The sequence below is a fragment of the Aspergillus neoniger genome (assembly GCF_003184625.1).
Source record: "Aspergillus neoniger CBS 115656 unplaced genomic scaffold BO87scaffold_43, whole genome shotgun sequence".
Classification (NCBI taxonomy): Eukaryota; Fungi; Ascomycota; class Eurotiomycetes; order Eurotiales; family Aspergillaceae; genus Aspergillus; species Aspergillus neoniger.
Genome location: NW_020291171.1, coordinates 18,664 through 35,286, shown reverse-complemented (window position 1 = coordinate 35,286; position 16,623 = coordinate 18,664). Strand labels below are relative to the sequence as shown.

The following is a 16,623-nucleotide window of genomic DNA, read 5'->3' as shown; positions in this document are numbered from 1 at the left end:
GCGCTTCATCATCGATATGGAGACTGTGGACACGTCAGAACGCCTGGCCAGGTTAAGGCAGTTGATGCAGGAGCGTAAGGTGGACGTTTACAGTATGGCATCAATGAACCCTGTTCACTGTCCTTCTCGTTGGAAATCATATACTCACTGAAGCCAAAGTCGTTCCTTCGGAAGACAGTCATCAGTCCGAATACATTGCTCCATGTGACGGCCGCCGAGGTTAGAATCCCGCCTTCCGCAGTTTCCTAATTCGGATATTATTCGCATTTGCGCCTTGTCTCCCTCGCCATGTAACTTACGTTTTGCTTTCTTCCGATAGAATTCATCTCGGGTTTCTCCGGATCGGCAGGAACTGCTATTGTTTCCATGACCAAGGCGGCACTATCGACAGATGGCCGCTACTTCAACCAGGCTTCGAAGCAGCTGGACAGCAATTGGGCGCTTCTGAAGCGAGGCGTTGAGGGATTCCCGACATGGCAGGAATGGTATTGGAAACCAACCATCAGACACATAGGATCGCAAACTGAATTGGGTATAGGACTACAGAACAAGCCGAGGGAGGAAAGGTCGTTGGAGTCGATCCAGCTCTGGTTACACCTGGTAAGCAATGTCACGGACCTTATGGCGAAAATCGATCCAAACGCTAAGACCTTGTAGCGGGCGCCCGTAGTCTCTCGGAAACCCTCAAGAAGAATGGCTCATCACTCGTGGGCGTCGAGCAGAACCTGGTTGACTTGGTTTGGGGTAAAGACCGACCGGCCCCTCCAAGGGAAGTGGTGAGAGTGCACCCTGCGCAGTATGCGGGCAAGAGCTTCCAGGAGAAAATCGGCGACCTGCGCAAGGAGTTGGAAAACAAGAAAGCGGCTGGGATTGTTATCTGTATGCTATGTCGCTTTCCAAACCTGCATTGTGTTGCGGCTAACAAATACAATAGCGATGCTTGATGAGATCGCGTGGCTGTTCAACCTGAGAGGCACCGAGTAAGTGCTTGGCTCTAGAGTTCCTTTGGTTCGTGCTAATTGTTTCAGTATTCCATACAACCCAGTGTTCTTTTCATACGCCCTTATAACCCCTACTACCGTCGATCTCTACGTTGACGAGGACAAGTTAACACCGGAAGTGAAAGCTCATCTAGGCCAGGATGTCGTCATCAAGCCGTATGACTCTATCTTCGCAGATGCCAAAGCGCTTAGCGAGGCGCGAAAGCAAGATGCGACGGGAGCGGCCCCCAAGTTCCTGCTGTCAAACAAGGCTTCTTGGGCTCTCAGCCTTAGCCTGGGAGGTGAAGAGCAGGTTGAGGAGGTCCGTAGCCCTATTGCTGATGCCAAAGCCGTTAAGAATGATGTGGAACTCGCGGGAATGCGCGCTTGCCACGTTCGTGATGGTGCGGCCTTGATCGAATATTTCGCTTGGCTCGAGAACGAGTTGATCAACAAGAAAACTACCTTGGATGAAGTTGATGCGGCAGACAAGCTGGAACAGATCAGGTCCAAGCATGATCTGTATGCTGGCTTGTCCTTCGATACTATCTCCTCCACAGGCCCGAATGGAGCAGTTATCCATTATAAGCCAGAGAAAGGAAGTTGTTCCACTATCGACCCAACAGCCATTTACCTTTGCGATTCCGGTGCCCAGTATCTGGATGGCACCACTGATGTAACCCGGACGTTCCATTTCGGAAAACCCACCGAACTGGAAAAGAAAGCTTTCACACTGGTGCTCAAAGGTCTCATTTCTATCGACACTGCTGTCTTCCCCAAGGGTACTAGTGGATTTGCGCTTGATGCTCTCGCTAGACAATTCCTGTGGAAGGAAGGCCTCGACTACCTCCACGGAACAGGCCACGGAATCGGCTCTTATCTGGTCAGCACTACAAAACAGAGCTCCCCGCTTATGCCTGTCACCATTTAGCTAACAGTATCGACAGAATGTGCACGAGGGACCCATGGGTATCGGCACTCGTGTCCAGTATACTGAGGTTCCCATCGCCGCGGGCAACGTTATTTCTGACGGTAAGGATAGTTGGGATACAGATACAAGGCCGCTTGCTAACAGCACCAGAACCCGGATTCTATGAGGACGGAAAATTCGGCATCCGTATTGAGAGTACGTTTCTCATTTCTCCAAAGCAAACCCCCACCTCATTCGCGACTGTTCTACAATGATTGGCTTTGACTAATGCCATATTCAGATGTTATCATGGCGCGTGAAGTGCAAACGACTCATAAGTTCGGTGAAAAGCCATGGCTGGGATTCGAGCACGTCACCATGGCTCCACTGGGCCGCAATTTGATTAATGCATCCCTTCTCAGTGAGCATGAGATCAAATGGGTCAATGACTATCATGCAGAGGTGTGGGAGAAGACTCACAGCTTCTTCGAAAACGACGACTACACACGCAGTTGGCTCCAGCGCGAGACCCAGCCTATATCCAAATAGACTGGTTCGACATACCGTGAGAAACAGCGACCAGCACGAAGATTGAAGGGCGTCTTATGCTGTTGGTAATACATATGCTCTCGTCTCTCTTCCGCTACTAGGCTTGATAGATGCGTTGGAGAACAAGCATACATAATCATGTATCTAAACCGTTGGGCGAGCCCGTTTTGTCTTAGAAATTACCAAGTCCGAAGAAAACCTCATGAGGGAAGTATTAAGGCTTCATGGCATGGAGCCCATGTCATGATCGCCTGCAGCATTCTTGATTATTCGTTGCCTAATGCCTTGTAAACTCCGACTGGCAATCTATGAGAGAGGGATGACTTTTCGTATAAAGACCGACTGGATCTCTTCCCCAGTCAACTACGCAAAGTCCCAGGAGATAACACGTTCGCTTTATCGAGATAAGATGAATGCTTTCCCATAAAGGTGGGTCACAAACCTCCATGATGTCGAGGGACATTAGCGCCCGCTAACAAGCCAATCACTGTAAGTGGCTGTACTGCTGCCATGCGAGGTAGATACATCCAGCACGTACATAGATACTTGGGCATTAGCTACCTGAATTGCTCTCCATAAGAGAAAAGATTTTGTGATACCCCGAAGTTAAGAAGAAGAAGATGAAGTACGGTATGGATTAACAAGAACATATGGCTCGGATGGACTGTAGTAACCATGACCAGGCGGATGCGCGTTGAGAGGACTTTGGGTAACACGTGCTCAATTGTATGACGTGCATTAGGCAAAGTATACATGGTCCCTTTGCTTCAAAATCATTACCTACATACTTATGAGACAAAACGAATATAGAAAGATTCATAGTTTCTGTAATCTTGTCGGGCTTGCTTAGTGCGGAGTATACCATAGAACAAGCAAGGCGGTAAAGGTTAAGACCGCCAACCCCAAACTGCCGCTCCTATCTACAAGCTGACACCTTCTCCGCATAGCATCCCCGACCTAACGTTCATTTTATTGTTTCCCCCCTCCGCAGTTGGAACTGGCGTCGTTTCCTCTCTAACTTTGAATTCAACCCAGGCGATCATGCTAGTATCGTTTCTAGCTTGAATCATTGCGGCAACAACATTACATGATTATAACTTCACCTAGGGTTTCGAAACAGCCCGTTACCTTCGCTTCGCCAGCAAAGCCTCAACTCCCAGTTATCAGCTTCCCCACGAATTAGTCTCCGACGAAGACAATTCTCTGGTATGAGTGGCAGTAACCCTTACGCAAACGGATACGGATATTCCGATACCAGCCGCTATGACCGCGGTGATGGTGGATACGGCGGAAGCAGTAGCAGCCTTGGGATGAACGGCTACGGAGGAGGCAGTGCGGAGAGAGAGCGTCGCCCAGGTGGATACGGTGGCTTCTATCCAGAGCCTTCATCATCTTCCTTGTCACCGGGACAGTCACCCGAGCGACGACGGGAAAGACGGGAAAGAGATGGTGATCACTCATCGTCGCGATCGCGCACAAGGGACGGAGAGGCTAATAGGAGGGCACTCGGTTCTCGAGATGGTCGCCCTCGCGGAGATAATAGCTGGTTAGGAAATAATAGCAGCGGCGAGAATGTTCCCGGTCATGCGGCAGGTCCCCAGGCCATCGAAGGTTCGGATTGTACCTCTTCTTTCTCTTAGTTTTTGCCAGGGGAGGTTTGATTGAGCAGAAGCATGCTAACACTACTGGCTCCCGTCACAGACGTACTGCAAATGGTTCAACGAGAATGGGACTTTGTGGCCTCCGAAAACTGTGTGCCTGTGCAAGTCGCTTTGCAGCTGATGGATACCAGTACCTTGGGAAAAGCCGATCGCGAGCCGGATTTCATAAGAATTAATGATAAAATCCAGAGGACATTGAAGTCCGTTGTCAATGGTAAGCCGCCAAACCCCTCACCTGCCTTCACACGATGCTGAAGTATCCAGAACATCACCAGGGCTTCAATAGTTCCATTGGTACTTATCATAAGATCCAGTCAAGCATACAGAGCTCACAAAGCCGAGTCCGCACATTGAAGATCTCGCTGGAAGAGGCAAAATCCGGATTGCTGTCGACTAAGCCCGAACTAAAGGGGTTAGCTACGTCGTCACAGAAATATGACGACATTATTCAATTATTCAGCCAGATACAAGAGATTCAATCTCTGCCCGAAAGGCTAGAGTCACGAATATCGGACAAACGATTCCTTGCGGCTGTGGAGGTATTGCATAACGCTTTGCGGCTGTTGCGTCGCTCTGAACTCGAGAATATTGGAGCCCTCGCAGATATTCGCGCCTACTTTGGAAACCAAGAAGCATCTCTTACAGACATTCTGATAGAGGAGCTGCACGATCACCTCTACCTCAAATCTCCCTACTGTTCAGGCCGCTGGAAACCACCAGCTGCTGATGGTGAAGGAAATGGAGCCCACCCATCCAGCTGGACCGGAACAAGCTCATGGGAGAGACCCGTTTATGCATTTCTTGGGAAGTTGGACGCATCCACGCCTATGGTCGAAGACGCTTCGCGAAACCCGGAGGCCGATACATTCTACTACATACAATTGCTGATCGAAGCGCTGAACAAGATGGGTCATTTGGACATCGCAGTTGATAGGATAGAGCAACGCCTGCCTGTTGAACTGTTTGCCGTTGTTGATAAAACCAACGCCGAGATTGATGCAAGGTATCCAAACAACACCCGCGGCTTTGCCTCACAAGACAGCAAGTCAAGTTTGCCGACGGATATAATCGAAAAACGTGGTCACGTGCTATCGGAGTTTCTTTGGACCTTGTATGCTAAATTTGAGGCTATTGCTGAAGGTCATCGTGTTCTTCATGATGTTATTGCGGCTATAGTGGAACGCGAGGGTATACCAAAGGGAAGTGCGCTCGCGGGTGGGTTCAAGGAACTTTGGAAGCTTTATCAAAGTGAGGTGCGTGAATGGACTCTGCTGTGGGGCTTTTCGTCTGTCTTTCTAACACTAGATAATCAAGATCCGGTCCCTCATGCATGACTACCTGGCAACGGATGGAGAATCATCATTCCGGCCCCGGCACGAAGAGGCTGAAGCGAAACGACAGCTTTATACAGGGCAGAGGGATAAGAACAAGGTGCGTGCTATGACGAAGACATGCTTATTCATTTGCTCACTGGCCATAGAAAATGTTCAAATTGTCCGAAACGGACCACACTTCCGAAATACAAGCCGAGCAAAATGAGTTGGACGAGATTCTCAGGTCTTCGGTTCCTGGCTTGGTCACCAAATCAAGCCAGAAAGCCGCTGTCATCGATGCATCCGACACCAGACAAGGAAACTCGGGAACTGGGCATAAGATCCTCATAGAGCCAAGCGTCTTCAACATGAGCCTCCTTCTTCCTCCTTCGCTATCATTTATTCAACGACTGAAGGAGATTGTACCCGTGGATTCCGACATTGCCATGAGTACATTGACTTCTTTCCTAGATGACTTCTTGGTCAACGTGTTCCTCCCTCAGCTAGACGAAACCGTGACAGACCTCTGCACTCTTAGCTTTATCTCGCCGGATGCTTTCACAGAGGACCCTCACTGGTCTGGGGTCTCTCCCCGACCGGTTTTCAGGGTAATTGAAATCCTAGGCAACTATTTACATATTGCTAACAGTTGGTCGCGCAGGGTACGGTCAAATTTATGTCGATTATTCGAGAATTCAGTAAAATGCTATCCAGCATCCCACATGATCAAGCTTTCACACAGCTACTCCTTTCGCAAATTGTGACTTACTACGACAAGTGTTGTGGATGGTACAAAGGTGAGACATCCGTGGCCAGCATCCTTGTTTCATTCTTCTAATTTGCAACGTTCAGCGATCGTGACCAAAACATCTCCCCGAGACAATGGAGAAGTCCGGCTCAAGGCTGCTGCGCGTCATGCGGAGTCAGGCGACGTTCATAACATTATCACGGAATTATGGAACGGAGTGACCGAGAACAAGCGGGAGCTCGTAGACAAGGTAGCTAACAAAGTCCCCGTGCCATTCCTTCCTATCGAAGGCCTATGGTAGGCCTTTTTCTTGGAAAGCTCGAGTTGACACTATCAGGAAACCGACATCCTTATCAATTCGACGAATGAGGTTCCATTGGAGCCATACGACATCATATCTGACCCCAAGACAGTCGTATCCTTGTCGCTTCTTTTCAACAGCATGGTTAGTTGAGACAATCCAAGTCCAGCTTTTTTTCAATCACAAAAGCTAATTAGTACAGCAATGGTTCGCAAGCCATCTTGCTCAGTTACGTCAAATCACACAACCAGCCTCCGACTCGCGACAGGCTGAGTCCCGACCAGCCAATCGCCGCTGGACTCTGATTGGTGCCATGAAACAGAAGTGCGAGGGCATCAATCAACCAGTTTATCTTCCTTTGAACCAAGAGACAGCGACTGTGTTCGATACTACTCTTCAGTCTCTCCGCGATCTTGCATGCACTGCTCTCTTCGCCCTGCATGTCGACATCCGTTGCGGCATCATCCATATGCTGAAGCGGACAATGGAAGGCCCCAAGCCCCGGAACACACGAAGCTCGGAACCCGCTACTCCTTCTCCAAGCTCGCTCGCCAATTGGTGGCACATTCTCTCAAACCAACCAACTGCTGCGTCTCCTACAGTGCTTGAGCTGAACAATGACTTGATCGCGTTTGACACCAACATCTCATCTTACCTAGGACCACCTGAGCGATGGTTCATCACGTCTGGGCTTGCTCGATTCATCGACCGTACTTTAGTCGCGAACACCTATCATATTGGGGCTATGAACGAAAATGGCGCGCTCCGACTGCAGCTAGACGTGCTAGTGCTGCAGCAGAATCTGAAGAACATCATCATAGACCCAACAGATGATGGACGGAAAGATGACAGTCCTAACTCACAGCAGAACAGTGAGCACACCGAGGTGGTTGCTTTGCCTCGTAGCGCTAAATTCCTCGATTGGTTCCTGGAAGGTGCGGAGAAAGCCTTAGACTACGCAAAGGATGAGAAGGAATCGTTCGCAACCCACGGAGACCAAGCGCTGGCCGCTGGTAATGGCGAACCGTTCACGTACGACGAACTCAAGGTCCTCATTGACCTTTGCTTCTCAGACATTCTACTAGGGCCCCGAGGTGCAGAGAATCGGGAGGAGTTCATGGCAGCAAAGAAAGCCAGCGCCGATGCGCTCTTAAGGTTAAACGAGGTAATGTGGGATTCCAAGTGACGGATAGATTATATGCGGCTTCAAACCAGGACTGTGCTGGAGCCACAGCCCGCAATGGAGGCCATGCCTGGACGCTTGTGGTCATCCGATTGAAGACCCTACCTGATTAGAAAGCTAGATAACACTCTCAACAGTACCAACGGAGATTAAGATATTTTTGATAAAGATTGTTATTGAGATTTTTTGGTGAACGAACTCCCGGCTCCAGAGACCCGACCCACTGCGGGATGCCGCGGAGCGGATGGATCCCCCGTTCATTGCTAGCCCTCCGTTGGTTGATGGTTCTTTTTGCCGCCATCAGCCCATATTTTCCACTCCCTTTGTTTACCCTGGACTAAACCTGGCTAGCCAAAGGTGAGTCCGGCTTGAACACCCCTGGAGCTCTCGGTCAGGCTATTGGCGGCTTGGTGCAGGGGAGACAATCGCCCCCGACTGCTTACTAGCCGGGCAATTTTCTCTGGCCGTTAGGTGATTTCCGAGCAGTGGGTCGGGCCCGTGTAGTTTAATTACTCAATATCAGAAGCCATTGATGTTGGCCAACATCTAAGACGTGCGGAGCAAAGGGAAGACCCAGCGGCGGCGCTTCTCCATCAGTTCTGCTCCAATTCCCTGGTCTGTCAATGTGGTGATCCACGCCCGGCGTTTCACATTGCGATCTCATTTCGCGGTGCGCGAACGAAATCGCTGCTGCCTTCCCTCGGGCTTATGTGTCATTAAAGTTAAGGCGCTAACCAGGGAAAATCTTTACGACTGTTCATTTCCTTAGATTGATGGTTGCTGATGGATCACACTATCCTGGCTCTGGGGCCAGACGCCCCCAAACGCTCGTTCTCCTTCCCTCGCCTCTTATTATTCTGCGAAGTTCCTTCTTTTCTCAGCTTCTTCTCTCTTTGTCGCTCCTTTGCCATTCTGTCTGGAACAGCAGATTCTACACCCTGGGATTTGAAATCCTGTCCATTCATTCTTACTGACCATTATTGTGTTGACTACACGTCCTGTCTTTACTGTGATTCCACGCCATCTCTTGGCCGGCAAAGAGAGAAAGACATCCATTCTTTATTTCATTTCTTGGCACCTTGTCTGAGACACTTTTCTCCATCTTCCAAACATGAAGTATCAACGCCTCGCCTCTTTGGGCTTTACTGCCCTGAGTGCCGTTGCGACGGTCTCTGCCAACCCATTGCTGAACCGTGAAGCTGAGGGTCAATGCCCTCAAGGCTACACCCAGAGCGTCTACTACAAGACTATCACTCTCCAGCCCTCCTCTACTGCGCCAACCGTGCCAACCTCTACGCTCGCCAGTGTAGGTGAAGGCCAATGTCCCGTTGGCTACACTCAGAGCGTCTACTACAAGACGATTACGCTCCAGCCCACTTCAACTGCATCCGTCGAGCCAACCTCGACCCCTGCTGTCGAGTCAAGCTCTACTTCGGTTGATCAGGTTACTACTTTGCACTCGTCTTCGACCGTCATCGTGACCGAGGTCGTGACTGCAACCCCTGCGGTCGCCACCACGAGCTCCGCGGTCGAGAGCGTTGCACCAGTTGCCACCACCTCCGTTGCCGAAGCTTCCCCTGCTGCTGAGACTAGCGCTGCTGTGGAGGCTACCTCTTCCTCTTCCTCGGTCGTTGAGGTGACGACCAATGCTGCCGTTAATGCCGCCGCAACTACTGCAGCCGCTGAGCCTACCTCTGAGGCTGTTACCACTGAGGTTGCAACTACTGAAGCTGTCGCGACCACCGAAGCTGCTGCCCAGCCTACCCCTGAAGCCGCTACCACCGAGGCTGTCACTAGCCAGGCTGCTGCTGCCGCTACCACCGAAGCTGCTACTACTCAGGCTGCTGCTACTACCGAAGCTGTTGTTCAGTCTACCTCTGAGGCCGCTACCACTGAGGCTGCCACTACCGAAGCTGCTGCTACCCAGGCCGCAGCCACTACCGTCGAATCCAAGTCTACTTCTTCTAGCTCAACCGCTGCTAGCGCCGCGACATCGTCTGCCTCCAGCTCTAGCTCTTCCACCTCTAGCAGTGCCCTGAGTTCCGAGTACTCGGGTGAAGCAACTTTCTACGGCGGTAACGTCTCGGGTGGAACCTGCTCGTTCACCGACTACACTATCCCCTCTGGCCTCTTCGGCACGGCACTCTCCTCCCAACGCTGGGATAACGCAGCGGAATGCGGTGCTTGTGTCGAGGTCACTGGCCCTAGCGGTACCAAGATCAAGGCCATGGTAAGTCTCATCTCCTAAGCACTGCTTCTATACGTGCTTTCGTTCCTGTCTCTAACAAACTCCAAGGTTGTCGACGAATGTCCCGAATGCGATTCCAACCACCTCGATCTCTTCGAGAGCGCCTTCTCCGAGCTGGCCGACATCTCCAAGGGCGTTATCAGCATCGACTGGGAATACGTTGCCTGTGGTATCACCTCCCCGATCGAACTGGTCAACAAGAGCGGCACCTCCGCCTACTGGTTCGCCATGCAGGTCGTCAACTCCAACCTGCCCGTCACCAAGCTCGAGGTCAGCACCGACAGCGGTAGCACCTGGCAATCCACCACCCGTTCCTCATACAACTACTTCGAGAACCAGAGCGGTTTCGGTACCGACACCGTCGATGTCCGTGTCACTGCCGAGGGTGGTTCTCAGATCACCATCAAGAACGTCAGCGTCTCGTCTGGCTCGTCTGTCACTGCTTCCTCCAACTTTGAGTAAATTGGTGATTTGACCCGACTGACTGGGTGTTTGCGATGACGGGATATGTTGTTGTACTCTTCTTAAAATTTTAATTCTCTAGAAGTGTGTGTGCCGGGTTTGGTCATGCTTCTGCTTCTTTGGTGTATTAGCGCTTTGTTTGGGGGCTTCTTTTCACAAATCTTATAAACTTCCTGTATATACATTTTATTCTTTCGAGAACCTCGTCAGGTTACCACTATTACTACTTATGTCTAAGAATGACACCGTTCACGCCACATCCGCACCACCTAGACATAACTTCCCCCTCTCTAGCCACGTCTACTTAACTATACTACACTATCAAATAAACAAATCACACTATCATCTACGACCCTACTTAATACAACTCACTGCACAACATATCTCCAAACCACAAATCACACTACATAGTTACCCAGTCCCACTACTATATCCCCTTTCTCAAACCAGTAACTATGTCTATCTACTCCCGCGGAATCGGAAAAAAGAAAACTAGCCAAGGTCATCCCCTTCCTCCATCACGCAGAAAGAAATACAAACATCCAAGTTAAAATAACCAAGCAGCCAGCCAACCCCCACTCTCAGCCTATCAGGCTACAAGCCCACTACTATTTGAATTCGATCTACTACTTACTACCTACCTAGCTAATCATAACAACCCATCAACAAAAAGGAATAAAGATAAGAAAAGGAAAAGCCGGACTATTATCCTTTTTGATCTCAGCCAAACTTGCACACACACACACACACTACGTTTTGCATGAGGATGTAGGTAAATGCACGTGATGGATTGATTCAACGGCGGGGCAAATTACAAGTGTTTGGATGGGAACCTGCGGCTAGTAAGCGATGCGATTTGGATGAATAAATGTGACACTTACTCAGATGTCGTGTGATCGGGGGTAAGACTGTTAGGGGATCATTCTTCCTACAGTAGTACTACTACTACTACTACTACTACTTGTGTATGGGAATGAGAATGGAGGCTCGGACATTATGAGTACTAGATACTAGTAGTAGCTAGCAGCTAGCTAATGGTGGTGGTATCACCTATGTATTACTAGTTGAATTGGGCTGGGCATTGGTATTTACTGCTCATGTGGTTGATGGTAATGCTATGGGGAAGGGGATGAAGTCGAAGAGTGAAAAGAAAATGGAGTGTGGTGTGAATGGTTTGGGGCATGGTTTCGGATTTGATTGTGTATCTATGAGTAGAATAATGAAACAAGGGAAAAGAGACACCAATACTGTAAGTCCTAGAGTGATCGGCTATGTATGTGCTGCATGTAAGCTACTACTCTATTGGTTCTAGTGCAGGCAGGACAAACCACGCTTATGTTTGATTACTCGTCCGATATCTGCTCTGTTCACAAAATCATTACTAGAATCATACCGAGATCAGACTTGAAATGAGCTTGCATTCCGATAACACGCCGTGGTGTCCTAGGCTACATGGCCATCGGATCATCCACTCCCAGCCATAGTTTCGCCGTCCCATCCTTAAGAATAGCATACAGAAAAGAATCACAGCAGGGGTAAAAGCAGATACGGGGGAAATAGAAACAGGATACCCACCCCAGGCTAGGCAATTAAAATAAAGATTGGAGAACCACATCGTTCTCCCTCACAACAAAAACCGGACATCGTAAGACTGTACCTTGCAAATAACTGACATGAAAAAAAAAAATGGAAACAGGGAGAGATCAGGCAAGGTCTGTTCAATGAAAGGGGAGAAGCTGTTAGGATAAAGTGTTAAAAAGGGAAAAGGAAGAGGATAGCAAGCGACAAGATCGGTGCTGTCTCATGCCTCCCAAGGTAAACAAGTCGTAGCACATGTGAATATAAAGAAACGAGATAATGCAGTGATTCTCACACTACATTCTCTGTACGCACAGTAATGCACGTTAGTCGAGATTAAACCTGGCCTTGGTCAATGTCAAGGGGCTCCAGCTCCTTCGAGTCTTCGTAGTCTTCGAAATCGAGACCTGCGTCGCGGCAGCGCTGCAGCCACTTCAGCGCAATGTCACCGCGACGGTTGACTTCGATCTTCAGTTTGGAGTTCTGCGAGCTGATTTCGTTGATTGCATGGCTCGTGGTCATATTGTTCTGATCCCAACGTTCACTCATGGCTTTCTTTTCTTCGTGTAGTTGGCATATATATTCGATTGCGCGTTGCAGAATGGCACCCTTGTTCTTGTCACAGTTGGGGACAAGGCGAGCGATCTGATTGATGCCCTCATTGATCGCCTCACGGCGTCGCCGCTCCACTAAGTCTTCATTAGTGGATGCACTTTGAAAAGTGGAGAGGGGGGAAATTGCTGTACCTTCTTTGTGATTGTTTTTCCGAATCTGATGCCATTCAGGAGAACCTACAGAAGGCTTCTGATTCATGCTCTGAGCTTCGCGAGCAGCGTAGACGGCGGCAGCAGTAGAATTGTGACCATGTGCGGAGCCGATAGCCTGGCCCATATCGTCTCCAAACGTCAAGCCATGGGCGAGATTGTTGTCAAAGGTCGCATCAGGGGGAGGCGGGTATTTGTTCTGAGGGGTGTGGGCGGCGAGTGCCGCCTTAGCAGTGAGGGCGTTATCATCCGAGATACCGTTTTGGGGACCAACATGTTGCAGGATTTGCTGGTCGATGTTGAGTTCTGTCGTAGCACTTGGAAGATGCGTGTCATAGGATCCAAGAGAGCTATGGGCGAAGTTCGGCTGAGTATCTGGGGCGGGAATGCTGCCGTTGCTCCCATTGGAAGATCGATTCAGACGCTGGGCATCTGGACCGGTGCTATCGGTACTGTCGCGCTTTCGCTTGGCCGTAACACTACCATCGGTAGCACCCAACGACGGATCAGACATCGTTAGGTATGTATGATATGACTGCCCTGTGCGTAACAGTTAGTATCACGGCGCGTCATTTAGGGAGCCAGCCACCACCTTCGAAGCGCACTTACCTGCTAACGATAGGGATTCAGTGAAGTTACCGGAGTTTCGCTCCAGCTCTAGAGGCCTAATCGGAGAGATTAGGCGATTCCCGTTAACTCTAGAAGTTCCGTTAGTAACCAAGTTGCTTTTGCACGGTCAGTACGGTTCAAGATGGTGTAGGAAATGATCCGGTGGATGAACAAAGCAACACTATTGCAAGGGGGAAAAATGGTAGCATTCATTGAATTGCGGTGGAGCCATTGGATAGTCCCAGTGAAGGGCTACAGTTGCTGGGGTGCACAGGTGAGCCAGAACTGAACGGGTTGTGAGCTAGTAACGCGTTTGCTGACGCGCCCACCTCCGCATCCAAGCAAGCACCAACAAGCACCGAACACAAGATGAACGGCGCGACCACCAGCAGAGATACAACTACAAACGAGAGATGACACTGAAGTGAAGGCAGTAGCACGGGCACATGAGGAGATGAAGAGCAAGTCCCTGAGATGGGAGCTAGATCGGCGACGCGTCGCAAAGACGTCTTTGCGACCGATGGAAGCGGGAAAAAACAGCATCATCATCCTCGGCCATCGCCCGACCGGGCCATTTCGGAGAAGGAGAGGACAAGGGGGTTTGCCAAAGCAGAAGCCATAATGCTATGGCGATGCTGATGGCCGTGGAAGAACCGCGGACCAGACAAGAGGCGAAAGAGAATAGAGGGGCACAGCGCGAGCGAAGGGAAGGAGAGGGAGAGCTGGATTGATTACCTTGGGATGGTCTATCTATCACCTGACAGCAAGTCACCTGCCACGGGCAAACAACAAGAGGGAAGACACCGGTTCGATCGCAGAAGCTGGAGAACGAAATTTGTTCACGGAAGAAATGGTCGGGATCGAAGCATCCACATCAAAGACAGCGGACGGATCGGCTTTGAAAACAAGCAAAAAGTTGTGGCGGATTTTACAATGGAAAAAAGGGATACATGGAGGAGTAGAGAGAGAGTCGAGTAGAGAGGGACTGCTCACGTGGCGAGGGACGAAGGACGAGAATCAAAGAGAGGAGAACCGCCCGCTACGGTGACCCAGATGGACCCGAGGTGTAAAGTAAAGGATAATGTGAGTAGTATGTAACGCCAGGCCGATCACCTGACCCCACCCTCCTCAAAAGTCAAAAGTCACGGAGTATTGATAGTAACTAACTAACTAACCAGTTGGTTAATGTTATACTCCCGTGGTACTTGCTGCAATGTATATAGTAAGTAACTCAACTTCTACCTCCAAAACCAGGGCTACTGTAGTACCTTATCCAAAACAGACAATAAAAGAGAAGGGGAGGAGGGTTATTCTGAGAATCAACTTACAGTAAAGTAGAAACCTACTAAACTTACTAGTAGTAAGTAAGCAGTCTCTCTTTTTCAAGTGAGGCCAGCCCGGAATCATACCACCACCAATACCAACCATTTTCTGTAAACATCATTCTCATTGAGTTTTTTGTCTTTTTTTTTTTTTTTTTTTTTTTTTTTTTTTTTTTTTTTTATTATTTTGCCCTGGCACATTATCATCTTCCTATTTTCCCTTCCCTCAACCCCCCCACCCCTTCACCTCCGTTCCAACCGGTTTTCCTCTTCCTCATTCCCTCCTTCTCCATCACAAAATTGTCAGGTGCTGCCATCCCGTGCCCCCTCCTCACCCAACTCCTCAATCACCAATTCTGATTGGTCGGCAGGCCTCCTCTGTCCCGGTGGTCGGAGGAGGGGTTCACCCGGAATCACGTGGAACCCGGCAGCCCTCTTGGCTCGAAAGGGGAAAAGGGGACTGATTGGTGTCCTTTCTGACTTCTCTAGTGTCCTGCGATCGGTCTATTCAAGAACATACAGTAGCACTGATCGAATGGGAGGAATATCCTGTTATTCCTGCAGAAGTCCATTATTGGAGTGGGAACGTCGCTGCGCCGTGGAGGGTGCCTGCTCATCCCGGTCGGCCCGTCCCTTCCAAGTAGCAACCAGTTACTGGACAGTACTTAGTTACAACTAGTGACTATCTATGGAGTACTAACGAGTTATTTCAAGTCGAGTCAGCACCAAAGTCTCAAAGAGTCACTATGGTGGTGGCTTGTCTCTGATCCCCCCTCCCCTTAGCTGCCGATCTCTTTTGCAGTCTGAACTTTCTATGTATGTCGTCATGATCTGACTGTCCTGTCGTCCACCTGCCTTTGTGCCCCCTGTTTTCTGCGAACGGGTCATAGATACTATCAGTGACTTCCAATCGTCAGTCTACAAAAGTACTGGTGGTAGGGAGGCCCGCAATCCACCCTCCATTTGGCATGATCAAGCCACGATGGGCCTCCATGCCCTGCCCCATTGCGCAGCAACTCTGTTTTCTTTCGAACCAACCCGGGTCAATTCTCAATCTTTCCAAGGCTGTCCGCTAACTCCAACCGTCACATGTGTGCGCAATGCAACCTATCAGATCCCTCGTCGCGATCTCTACTAGCCTTCTCCTCACTAAGATGGCCGCACATCCTCCGAAATATGCTACCTTTCCTTGCCTAGGGATGCGCGTCAAGGGTTGCATGCAGAAACGGGGGGGTACCCGACAGGAAGAGAGAAAAAGCCTCCTTCCAAGGTTCAGCAGTTGACTCTGAGGAAGTAGGAGTCCATCTGACAGGCGACGTCGCTGATCAGTTGGTCATGAGATAAGATGTTGGAGTGGATACTCTACCCTTAGGTACTTTAGCTTGCTGTAGCGATCATTGTCCGGAGCCCTCTGATCATCCGGGGTTCTTGCCGCAATCGACCTTGGAGAATAGTATACATTTACTGTGTAGGAGGCGGGTATTCTCCGGAGAGCAGAAATGAGTCTAGATTCGCCTTGGTCGCTCCAATGCGAATAAACAGCCAAGTGACAATGACGAGTTGCCATCGCCTGTCACATGAATGATGGTCGAGTCTGACTGGGGCCAGAAAGTGCCTCACATGATAGATCATGGCTCACTGTGGCAACTCGGGACTTTGGAACCTGCCCGTCTGTCGGTCGGTCGGTTGACGATATGCACTTCGCTCTCCGATAAGAAGCCCACTAGGTCAAAGGACAGGGTGGGGAGCCCAAAGCGCATGGAACAGAACAAGTGTGCGAGAGACTGGTGCCCTGATAAGCTTCCTACACAGCAGGGGAAAGGGCGTATACACGACTTCCTATCGTGCCAGACAATAGATCCTTGGACATGCATTGCGACTCCTATTCAGTTTTTGTCCACGTCCAAAGCAACCCCAGTATACGATCTATTTGATTTACGAACGCCGACTCAAGTGACGCCATCTGAAATAGAATTGATAGGCAGGGCACCACTC

At 49.9% G+C, this 16,623-nt stretch overlaps 6 protein-coding genes across 6 annotated transcripts; 2 read left to right on the top strand and 4 right to left on the bottom strand.

Moving 5' to 3' along the window:
- Nucleotides 1–16: 16 nt before the first annotated feature.
- On the top strand, nucleotides 17–7,648 carry BO87DRAFT_400950 (uncharacterized protein; the record flags this gene model as incomplete). The annotated part of the gene is made up of 19 exons (XM_025625567.1): nucleotides 17–92; nucleotides 160–219; nucleotides 320–485; nucleotides 539–600; nucleotides 658–879; nucleotides 935–980; nucleotides 1,029–1,863; nucleotides 1,928–2,012; nucleotides 2,062–2,106; nucleotides 2,192–2,354; nucleotides 3,635–4,050; nucleotides 4,141–4,314; nucleotides 4,365–5,353; nucleotides 5,415–5,531; nucleotides 5,581–6,021; nucleotides 6,075–6,210; nucleotides 6,266–6,411; nucleotides 6,499–6,606; nucleotides 6,665–7,648. The coding sequence occupies 19 exons, from the start codon at nucleotides 17–19 to the stop codon at nucleotides 7,646–7,648; spliced, it is 5,271 nt and encodes a 1,756-aa protein (XP_025475267.1).
- A 344-nt stretch (nucleotides 7,649–7,992) lies between these two features.
- BO87DRAFT_400949 (uncharacterized protein) lies at nucleotides 7,993–8,701 on the bottom strand (the record flags this gene model as incomplete). The annotated part of the gene is made up of 4 exons (XM_025625566.1): nucleotides 7,993–8,087; nucleotides 8,159–8,344; nucleotides 8,440–8,486; nucleotides 8,583–8,701. 4 exons carry the CDS (start codon nucleotides 8,699–8,701, stop codon nucleotides 7,993–7,995), a joined length of 447 nt encoding a protein of 148 aa, XP_025475266.1.
- A 55-nt stretch (nucleotides 8,702–8,756) lies between these two features.
- BO87DRAFT_430182 (putative extracellular cellulase CelA/allergen Asp F7-like) lies at nucleotides 8,757–10,355 on the top strand (the record flags this gene model as incomplete). Its single annotated transcript, XM_025627534.1, has 2 exons — nucleotides 8,757–9,875; nucleotides 9,942–10,355. The coding sequence occupies 2 exons, from the start codon at nucleotides 8,757–8,759 to the stop codon at nucleotides 10,353–10,355; spliced, it is 1,533 nt and encodes a 510-aa protein (XP_025475265.1).
- A 1,349-nt stretch (nucleotides 10,356–11,704) lies between these two features.
- On the bottom strand, nucleotides 11,705–12,119 carry BO87DRAFT_171874 (uncharacterized protein). The gene has a single exon (XM_025618348.1). The coding sequence runs from the start codon at nucleotides 11,968–11,970 to the stop codon at nucleotides 11,743–11,745; it is 228 nt and encodes a 75-aa protein (XP_025475264.1). The 5' UTR covers nucleotides 11,971–12,119; the 3' UTR covers nucleotides 11,705–11,742.
- BO87DRAFT_171909 (putative HLH DNA binding protein (Penr2)) lies at nucleotides 12,120–13,406 on the bottom strand. The gene is made up of 3 exons (XM_025618349.1): nucleotides 13,303–13,406; nucleotides 12,680–13,237; nucleotides 12,120–12,622 (listed from the first exon to the last, which is right to left on the bottom strand). Exons 2-3 carry the CDS (start codon nucleotides 13,209–13,211, stop codon nucleotides 12,270–12,272), a joined length of 885 nt encoding a protein of 294 aa, XP_025475263.1. The 5' UTR covers nucleotides 13,212–13,237; nucleotides 13,303–13,406; the 3' UTR covers nucleotides 12,120–12,269.
- A 109-nt stretch (nucleotides 13,407–13,515) lies between these two features.
- BO87DRAFT_400946 (uncharacterized protein) lies at nucleotides 13,516–15,456 on the bottom strand (the record flags this gene model as incomplete). The annotated part of the gene is made up of 7 exons (XM_025625565.1): nucleotides 13,516–13,622; nucleotides 13,660–13,930; nucleotides 13,961–14,028; nucleotides 14,086–14,202; nucleotides 14,964–15,063; nucleotides 15,149–15,155; nucleotides 15,374–15,456. 7 exons carry the CDS (start codon nucleotides 15,454–15,456, stop codon nucleotides 13,516–13,518), a joined length of 753 nt encoding a protein of 250 aa, XP_025475262.1.
- Nucleotides 15,457–16,623: the final 1,167 nt, after the last annotated feature.

Coding starts and splice junctions, on each gene's coding strand:
- BO87DRAFT_171874 (XM_025618348.1), bottom strand. CDS start 11,970: ATGTGGTTCTCCAATCTTTATTTTAATTGCCTAGCCTGGGGTGGGTAT.
- BO87DRAFT_171909 (XM_025618349.1), bottom strand. CDS start 13,211: ATGTCTGATCCGTCGTTGGGTGCTACCGATGGTAGTGTTACGGCCAAG. Junction 12,623..12,679: donor GAAAAACAATCACAAAGAAG/GTACAGCAATTT, acceptor ATGAAGACTTAG/TGGAGCGGCGACGCCGTGAG.